Source organism: Myotis lucifugus, unplaced genomic scaffold, assembly GCF_000147115.1.
Source record: "Myotis lucifugus unplaced genomic scaffold, Myoluc2.0 scaffold_61, whole genome shotgun sequence".
NCBI classification, from domain to species: domain Eukaryota; kingdom Metazoa; phylum Chordata; class Mammalia; order Chiroptera; family Vespertilionidae; genus Myotis; species Myotis lucifugus.
In genome coordinates, this window is record NW_005871109.1 from 6,260,013 (window position 1) to 6,270,204 (window position 10,192).

General features: G+C 39.5%; 1 protein-coding gene across 1 annotated transcript; it reads right to left on the reverse strand.

Moving 5' to 3' along the window:
* Positions 1-8,415: 8,415 nt before the first annotated feature.
* On the reverse strand, positions 8,416-9,384 carry LOC102438002 (olfactory receptor 2D3). Its single transcript, XM_006089698.1, has one exon. It carries the CDS (start codon positions 9,358-9,360, stop codon positions 8,416-8,418), a length of 945 nt encoding a protein of 314 aa, XP_006089760.1. The 5' UTR covers positions 9,361-9,384.
* Positions 9,385-10,192: the final 808 nt, after the last annotated feature.

Genomic DNA, 10,192 nt, shown 5'->3' on the forward strand with positions numbered 1-10,192 from the left:
GATTGAAAAGCCTATCCACAGGAACCACTATTTCTTCTAAAAACTCAGAGCACAGCACCCAGGGTTCTCCAAAGAGCTTGGCCAACTACAAGAGTCATTATGTCCAGGAAAGTTCAGATGTAGCTTTCTGTCCAGTTTATAATACTGCTAGTCTGGATGCAATTTACCATGCAAAGGTCTTTTTTTATTATACACCTCTAGGCCAGTGGTTTTCAGGGGTGATTTTGCCACCAGGGCAATGTTTAGAGACAGTCTGGTTGTTACGACTTGGAGTTATTATTACTGGCACCTAGTGGGAGTAGCTACTAAACACCCGACAATAGACAGCCCTCTAATATCAAAAAATTATCCAGCTCCAAATATCAATATTTTCAAAATTAAGAAACCCTGACATAGGCAATAGATAGTGACTAGGAGTACATACTTTGGAGTCTACCTGATTTGAGGTTAAATCTCAGTTGAAGTTACCATTTGTATGAAACTGAAGAAGTTATTTAACAAAAGCTTGCATTTTCTCAACTGCAACATGGCTATAACAATACCTATCTGATTAAATTATAAGGATTAAAAGAACAGTCATCTCACTTCTTGGCAGATAGTAAGCACTCAATATGCACTTCATCAAGAATTTTTATCATAAATGGATGTTGAATTTTGTCAAATGCTTTTTTTGCATCTATTGATATGATATGATTTTTTCTTCACTTAGCTAATCACACTGATTTGTGACTATATTTGCAAATCATATATCTGATAATAGGTTAATATGCAATATATATAAAAGATTATATAACTCAATAGCAAAAACAAACAATCTAATGTTAAAGATGGGCAGAAGATCTGAATAGCCATTTTTCCAAACAAGACATACAGACGGCCAACAGGTACATGAAAAGATGCTCAACATCACTAATCATCGGGGAAATGCAAATCTAAACCACCATGAAATACCACCTTACACCTGTGAGAATGGCTATTATAAAAAAGACAAGAGACAACTAGTGTTAGTGAGAATGTGAAGAAAAGAAAACCCTTGTGTACTTTTGGTGGGAATGTAATTTTGTGCAGCACTAGGGAAGAGAGTATGGAGGTTCCTCAAATTAATTAAAAATAGAACTACCATATGATTCAGCAATCCCACTTCTGGGTATTTATCTGAAAAAAATGAAAACATTAACTCAAAAAGATATATGCATCCCTATGTTCCTTGCAGCACCGTTAACAAGAGCCAAGATATGGACACAACCTAAGTGTCCATCAATAAGTGAATGGATAAAGAAAATGTGGTGTATATATACAAAATGGAATATTATTCAGCCATAAAAAAGAATGAAATCTTTCCATTTGTGACAACATGGATGGACCTTGGGGGCATTAAGTAAAATAAGTCAGACAGAGAAGACAAATAGCATATGATCTCTTATATGATGAACCTAAAACAACAACAAACAAACAAACAAAATAAGCCAATAAAAGCAAGCTAATAGATTCAGAGAACAGATTGGTGGTTGCTGGAGGAAGTGGGTGGGCAATGGGAGAAATGAAAGAAGGGATTCAAAAGTTTTCAAAAAAGAAGAGCTAGAAGCAAATGAGAAGAATTTATCAATGTTTTCCATTGTGTCTTGCCGAAACCATACAGTATCCATTTAAAATGCACTCAACAGATTATCATATATACATGTTTATGTCTGCCTATTAGTATATTTTACAGATTGGTGAAAACTTTGTGCACAAGTTATTTCTCAACTCCTGAGATTCAACCTCCAAAGGTTAGGGAAGTCAAGGTTCATAGAAAGAAAGAAATCAATAAAAACATATTTTTTAAAGAAAGAAAAAGTTCAAAGTGACAAAGAGGTGTCTCTGAGTCCCAGAAAAACAATGAACTATAGGCCAAAATACTTTTAAAATTAACACAAAGGGAGAAAGAGGAGTGAAAAAGCTCATAGGCAATATGTTAAAAACAAAACAACACAAGAAAAGGAAGCTCAAAAATGAAAAATAGAAATAATAACAAGGACAGTTATTGGAAAAATATTGTGTACAGGGTAAAAGTTTAAACCCAACTACATAAATACTCAAGAGACATCAAAAATAAAAGAACTCCAAAGTTGAAAATAAAGTGATGATTAAAAACATAACAAGCAAATGTAAACAATAAAATATGCATGGATATATTGAATTAAAAGCACAAATGCATTAAAATAGACAAAGAGGAAACTTTACATGATTGAAGGTACAACTCATAGTGAAGTTTAACTTGTTAAATGTACCTAAAAATATAATTGAAATATATTTATAGCAAAACCCTCTGAAAATGAGATGGAATCAACAATGACACATTAGAATGGGCGATTAAGACAACTTTCTGAGTCCTTAAAAAAACACACCCTAAAACTAATTACTAATGTAGTGCATAGAAATAACATGGTTAGTCTGATATTTAAACCAGATAGAATGCAAACACTGATGAGAATGTTTACAAAAGCTATTAGGTTGCCAAAAAACTCCTCAATAAATAAAAAGAATATAGAGTGGTACTAACAACATTTATTACTAGAATGAAAACCAGAAAAAAACACTCTCAAATGCTATGAAAATTAAATGTTGCTTCTAAAAACCAACTCAAATTAAAAACATTGCACATCATAATCTATAGAGCACAGTTCAAGCTTCATGGTGAGGCAATGGCAAAGCCTTACATACACAGTGTGTCCTTTAAAAATGATAGCTCAATTTTGAAAATGAAATGTATTTTAATAAATACTGCTTTTATAATGATTCAGTGTGTGGATACATTTTTGGGGGACGTGCTATACAACTGAACAAGAATGAGATGAATTAAACATTAAACTCAGTGGAAAAAAACAACAAAATACACTAGGGATTTATAGGTTAAAAATATAAATTAATATATTACTCAGTATAAACAATTATAGAGCGAGGAGGACAGGTGAAGATGTTCAGGATGATATGCTTGCATTTAGGATACAGAAAAGTTTAGGTGATAGAAGGGCCATGACTTGGAGGAGCTTAAGTGGTCAGTAAGTGATGAATATCGGAATAAATAAAGTCAAGAAGTGTTAAAGTTTAAACTAATAGAGAGATGCCTTTGAGGTTGATGGTGGGATTCGGGATGAAGAGTTAAGACAGTGAGCCAGTATCTCTGGGGAAGGAAGGCCCAGGTGACAGAATCTGGAGAGTTCAATTAAATGACCAGGTGACACAAGCGCAAAGAATTTTACAGCTTCAAGGAATTGAACAGGTGTGTATTGTAGGGAAAAGATAGTTTATCTGTCTATGAAGAGGTTGTTAACCGAATAGGTCATAAGTAGGGCAGTAGCTTGAGGAGAGCCTTTCAGATTAGCTCAGATAAAGAGGGGCAGAAAACAGTTTGGAAATGAATGTCTTAAATAAGAAAGATGCTGGAGGGTTTTTTCCCCCCTTTATTGATTTGAGAGAGGAAGGAAGAGGGAGAAAGATAGAAACATCAATGATGAGAGAGAATCATTGATCGGCTGCCTCCTGCACGCCCCCTACTGGGGATCGAGCCCGCAACCCAGGCATGTGCCCTTGACTGGAATCGAACCTGGGACCCTTCAGTCCACAGGCCGACGCTCTATCCACTGAGCCAAACTGGCTAGGGCAAGAAAGATGCCTGGAGGGTTTAATGTTTTGCGGGAGTGGCTAGGAATGACTGGGAAAGCAAAACGAGTTGCAGTTAACTTTTCTCCATTTTCTTTTCCAGTTGACAGCTCCAATCACAATTGGTATTTCCACGAGGAATCAATATCAGTCGATCCAATACCAGCTGACCAAGATATATTCCCCAGGTTGAGGCCCTGGAAGTTGCCCCACCACAGAATGGAAGAAGGGGCAGCAGCCGAGCGAAATCTGGCTCCGCAGAGTCGGATCGAGAACCCAGCCGCCTGCTCCCCACCCTGACCCTCTTATCTCAGCCCTCGGACCCTCTTATCTGGGCCCTCGGCCCCCGGCTCTCTCACGCACTACCCTTCCGCAGCCCTCGCCCCCACCCGGGTCAGCTCGCGCCATCCACCCGCTTCTCCCGCGGAGACCGCGGAGCGCCGTATTGGAATCCGGTCACTAGCAACAAACCGAGGAGAAGGGCGCGTTCCGCGTAGACGTCCGCAAGCGGAGCTCCCAATTCCATGCGCCCGCGTCCTCGCCGCCCGCTGACCCGGTGAAACCCACAAGCAAGGCTCCCAGCGCGCGCTCCGTTCAGTCACCCGCGGGCGTCAGTCCCCAGGAGAGCGCGGGAGTGGCGTCCTGGCCGGCGAAGGCAGCGGGAGTTGGCAGTCACACCACCATCAGGAAGCCCTGGCCACTCCAGGCCTTTAAACGCCGCAGCCCCATCTGTGTCATAAATGCCAAAGCACGCCCGCCACGCAGTCCTGCGCACGCGCACCAGCCAAGGAAGGAGACCCAGAACCCCCCGCGGCCCAGGGGTCTGTGAGGGCTCGGGTGGGGCGGGGTTTTCCTAGCCCGGGGTTTTCCTAACCCTGCCCATTTCTCTAGGCCACGCCCACTCTGTAAAATTGGCCCAACCATAGGGTTAGGAAGGGATGGGTGCAATCCTCGGAGGGTGGGTAGGAGAAGGGAGTGTCAAATTTAAGTCGCTAACCCCATCCCTTACAAGAAAATTAGCTAAAATCTTTCTTACCTTCTCCTAGCAACCCCATGCTCCTAATTTGCTTGGAACCAAAAAAACAGTGACATAATTTCGACATAATACCGTCTTGCATAAACGTGGTTTAGCATGGTTTTTATTGATTCAGTTTTGTATCAAGGTAAAAGATCTTGCAGAAGATCACGAGTCAGGTTTGGCTTATTGAGGATGAGGTATGTTGTGACATCCAAGAAGCAATGCCAAATAGACAATTGGCATCTGGATCTTAGGGCTAGTCGTGTAAAATTAGTGTCATTTCTGGGTAGATGGTAATTGATGGCATGAGTGGGGGTGAGACTACAGACAGATAAAAATAGAGAAAATAGTTAAAGGAGAGGGTATTGAGCCTCAGAGGAAGAACTTAAACTAGTCAGTCAGGGAAAGCCTTTTAGGGAGGGAGCTAGAAATCTTGGCCATGAGTTGACCAAGGTAAAACAGGATGCAAAACTAGGATTTTTTGTTTTGTGGCAACTTCTTCTGTAATCATTACTATCATAAGTGAATTATAAGTATCATGTCAATCCTCGCCACAGTACTATATGATAGACTTTATTATATCCTAATTTATTGAAACTGAAAGATGGCACAGCTAAGCTTCAAGCTCAGATCACTTCATATTTGTTCCACAGCTACTTACTCAATGCTACAAGATCAGAGGATTATTGGTAAGATATGACAGAATGGTGGAACAATGTGTGCCATGAATTGTTTGTGAAGGGATTGGCAGTTTGAAAATCCTATATAATAAAAGACTAATATGCAAATTGTCCCCTCGGGAGTTCGACTGCCCGCTATGATGTGTGCTGACCACCAGGGGGCGGTGCGGAACGAAGGAAGGCCCTGGCCAGCCCTGGTGGCTGGCCAGGCCTAGGGATCCTACTGTGCATGAATTTTGTGCACCGGGCTTCTAGTCATATATAACTAGCTAGGTATAATAAAAAATTTAACTTGGAAGTATTGTCATTAAATATGCTTAAACATGGTCTTCAGCCAATTAAGAGTGCATGGAAATGAAAAATGCAATAAATAGGAGTGCGAATACCAGCCTTCCTTTCATACCTCTGGTAGATATGAAGTTTCTCATCATGTTTTCAAAGGTCCAAGGAAACCCATACATTGCTCTCTAACTCAGTGGTTCTCAACCTGTGGGTCGCGACCCCTTTGGGGGTCGAATGACCCTTTCACAGGGGTTGCCTAAGACCATCAGAAAACACATATATAATTACATATTTATTTTGTGATTAATCACTATGCTTTAATTATGTTCAATTTGTAACAATGAAATTAGGGGTCACCACAACATGAGGAACTGTATTAAAGGGTCGTGGCATTAGGAAGGTTGAGAACCACTGCAACTGAACAAGGGTCATTTTCAGGTTTCAGTCAACTCACTGAAGGTCCAGCTATTTTTATGGCACAACTTTACAAGTTTTCTCTTTTTTTTTTAAAAAAAGATATAATTTATTAAGATTTTAATGTCTGTGGCTTTTCTCATCAGAAACAATAGAGGCCAGAAGACAGTGAAATATCACCTTTAACATGCTGAAGGAAATAAACTCTTACCAAGCCAGAATTGGTGTAACGTTAACTCTAAGTAGGTTGAAAATGTTAAAGGTGTTTATTGTAATCTCTAGAGAACCACTAAAAAAGATATGGTTGTCACTGTGAAGATAAAGGACTCCAAACCCTTCTGGAACTAGATCCTTACGATGCACAGACTTGTTTGTTACAAACTCCATTCCCTTCTATCATCATGAAATTCAGCTTCTCTGATTTATTGATTCACTTATTATTAACTAACCTGTCTGTATTTTTTAATTACTTAAGCCAACACTTTTTCTAGACCACTTCTGTATTCATTCAGCAAACTTACATAGAGAATCTAATATGTGGCAGATACTGTACCAGCAATTGGGAATATACTAGTAAACACAATCAGATGAGGACTACCTTAATATCCTCTCCTTCTCCCTCACCCTCTGCCTCTGCCTCTGCCTCTGCCTCTGCCTCTGCCTCTCCCTCTCCTTCTGCATCTCCCTCTGTCCCTCCTACTCCCTGGTCCTGCACTGATGGTCTTGGCAGTGTGAAGTGCGCCATCTAGTGCTGAGTAGCAGTACTGTGAGATGGTTTGGGTCTATGATTGTGCCTGCAGGACAAGAATTACATTCATTTCAATATTAGTTCTTTTAGTTTGTATCATATATAGTCAGTTTTTGTTACTTGCAATTAAGGACCCTGACAGACACATCATATTAATTATTATTTTGGGGGGGAGTTTACTAAATATTTTTTTCTTTAGGAGCTTTCTGGCCCTTTATTGCCTTTCTCCCTCCATAGACTGAGAGGTAGTAGTTTCAAGCAGACAGCTCTTCATTGGTAGTGAAAAAGGCCCACTGGCATCTGTTTTGATGGAATAAACGGGAGCATGATTCTCTCAGGGATTCAGTTATCCATTGCTGCATAACAAACCATCTTAAAACGTAGTGCCTTAAAACAGTAAGCATTTCATTTTGTTCAGGATTCGGTGGGTTCAGAATTTGGACAGTGGGGATGGCAGTTATGTTAGATGAAGGAATCTTAAAAAGTGGGTGGTTGTGTGATAACTAATTTTGGGTAAATATACTAGTAGTAGAAACTAGTATATTTAGTGAGTTGTGGTATAGAAGGATAATAAAAATGTTTAGGAATAAAACTAGAAAAAGTGGGTTGAAGATTCAAGAAAGTTGGTTTTAACTTACCAAGAAGAACATATTTATAATATAAAAACTATCTATATATGAAGGAGAATAATCCAAGAGAGTAAGGAACAATATCATTCTTGTTTAGGCAAATGCTAGGCAGTTGAATTAATAAAGATATTATGGGGTGGTTTAAGCCTCAGACATATGGTTGGATTAGATGACTGTTGAATTTTTTTACTCTGATACCCATGATTATATGAAATGTGGATTGATGATATAAAAATCTTTTTTTGGAGCTTTCAGAGAGAACATTATGAATTAGAAAATATTATTGCTGCTAGTACCTTTCTACAAGCTGAAATCCTCTTGTCCATCATCCCAGTACTAAAGACTTCCAGATATTTTTAATGTTTTAATTAGAGCCTATTCCTAGGTTTGCATGCCTGGAACATCCAAATTTGATATTAGAATATTCTTTGGTATTAAAATCATGCATGTAATTCATATTACAGATTATTTCAGGATAATCCACTTTAAACCTCCTAAATTTAATTTGAATCATGCTTAAAACATCTTTATGTTAGATGAATTAACCACAAGCTCCCTTTAAATAACACGATGCAATGCCCTGCTGATGTAGCTCAGCGGCTGAGCCTTGACCCAGGAACCAAGAAGGAGCCAGTTTGATTCCAGTCAGGACACATGGCAGGGTTGCAGGCTCCACACCCTCCCCCCAGTACAGGCCATGCAGGAGGCAGCCGATCCATGAATGTTTCTATCTATCCCTCTCCCTTCCTCTCTCTCTAAAAAATCAATAAGTAAACATATTAAAATAAAATAACACAAGGGTTCTCATATTCAGGATGCAACCTAACTTTTCATCCTTTTACTTCTTCCCTATGTCCTAGCTTAGGGTGCAGTATTCACAGTTCCTAGAACAGGTCCTTCACGTTCATGCTTCTTCCTGAAATGACCTAATTCATAGCTGCCTATCGAAGTCCTGCTCCTTCTGTAAGGATGTTACCAGAGCTCTAAAAGTCACACCCGAGGTCACTGCCTCTGAGAATGAGACTTTCTTCCAATTAGTTTCCCGAGAGCCCCTTTGACATCCTTGTTTCTCAGGCTATAAATTATGGGGTTCAACATTGGTGTGACCACGGTATAGAACACAGATATCATCTTATCCCGCTCTTTTATGGTCTTGGAGTTTGGCCGCATGTAGGTGAATATTCCGGATCCATAGAAGAGAACAACGACAATGAGATGGGAGCCACAGGTGGAGAAAGCCTTGAGCCTCCCCTCCCCAGACTGCATCTGGACCACAGTGGAGATAATATGCCAGTAGGAGACAAGGATCAGGGAGACAGGAGCTAGGAGGATGACCACGCCCATTGCAAAGATGGCCATTTCCGTGCTGTAGGTATCTGCTGAAGCCAGCTTCAGGAGGGCAGGAGGCTCACAAAAGTAGTGATTGATAATGTTCTGTCCTCGATAGGGAAGTTGGAAAGTAAAGGTGGTGTCCACCAGAGACACTAATGCCCCACTGGCCCAGGATGCTACCGCCAGCTGGAGACACACCTGTTGTGTCATGATGGTGGAGTAGTGCAGGGGCTTGCAGACAGCCACATACCGGTCATAGGACATCACTGCCAGCAGAGCACACTCTGTACACCCAACCAGAAGGAAGACAATTACCTGTGTCATACACCCCAGGAAAGAAATCGTTTTCCTATTTACCAGGAAGTGGACCAACACCTGGGGGACAATGCTAGTAGAAAAACAAAGATCTGCGAAAGAGAGGTTTCTAAGAAAAGAGTACATGGGCGTGTGCAGTCGAGAATCCATGAAGATGAGAATGATAATCAGCAAATTGCCAAGCACAGTCAACAGATAAATGATGAGAAAAAGAATAAACAGCAGGATCTGGGTCTGCAAATCCCTTGAAAGGCCGAGGAGGATGAACTCAGTCACAAAGGTTTGGTTTTCTTCTCCCATTGAGAGTTATGCCTGTTAACCTGTTCGGCACCAACAAAAAGAAAAACTTTGGGTTTGTGATTTCAAGTCCTGTAGAAGAGGCTCATTTAAAACTGACATCTAATTGGATAGTATTACCTTTTTTTCTTATCCAATTTATTCTAATTAATTCTAAATATAATATTTTTATTCTTATTATTTGGTGATAATTTAAATCCAATTTCCCCCCAAAATCTTCTCCCCAGTGTCCCCTTTAAAAAATACACAGAACCTTTATTAAAGCCTTCCTGACTAGTTGTGATGTGAGGGTATTAGAGTTCCTGGGGCTTTTACTAAATGGTTATACCCATATTGTTAGGAAATGACTCTGTATTTTGTTAGGACTATTGCCATGCATAAAACTATATACTAACTGTTCAAAAATACTACATATTTACTTATAACATATCCTCAAAAAATATGAAATAGTTTTCAGGCATCAAATTTAATTTTACCTCTTAAAAAACAGCAAACTGTACTTGTATTTAAAAATAACCTTTAGCATATCACACACTAAGAGCCATTCTATTTGGATTAAAGCGTGAAATATTAAAACTAGAACAATAAAAAAGAAAAAATAAGCCTTACCCTAACCCTAACCCAAATTGTTGTGATATCTGGATAGGACCAGGTTGAAAAACACAAAAGCTTTCTAAGAAAACATGCCGAGTTTACAACATAAATCAAGGACTACAATGAGTTAATATCAGAGACAAAATTAAAAGATAACTACGAGCTGAGGAAAGTATTCAAGGGAGATAACAGACAAAAGTTAAAATACTTCATTACATTAAGATTCCATATTTTTAAAACA

Bases quoted from the DNA above. Each gene is read 5' to 3' on its own strand.
- LOC102438002 (XM_006089698.1), bottom strand. From the start codon at position 9,360: ATGGGAGAAGAAAACCAAACCTTTGTGACTGAGTTCATCCTCCTCGGC.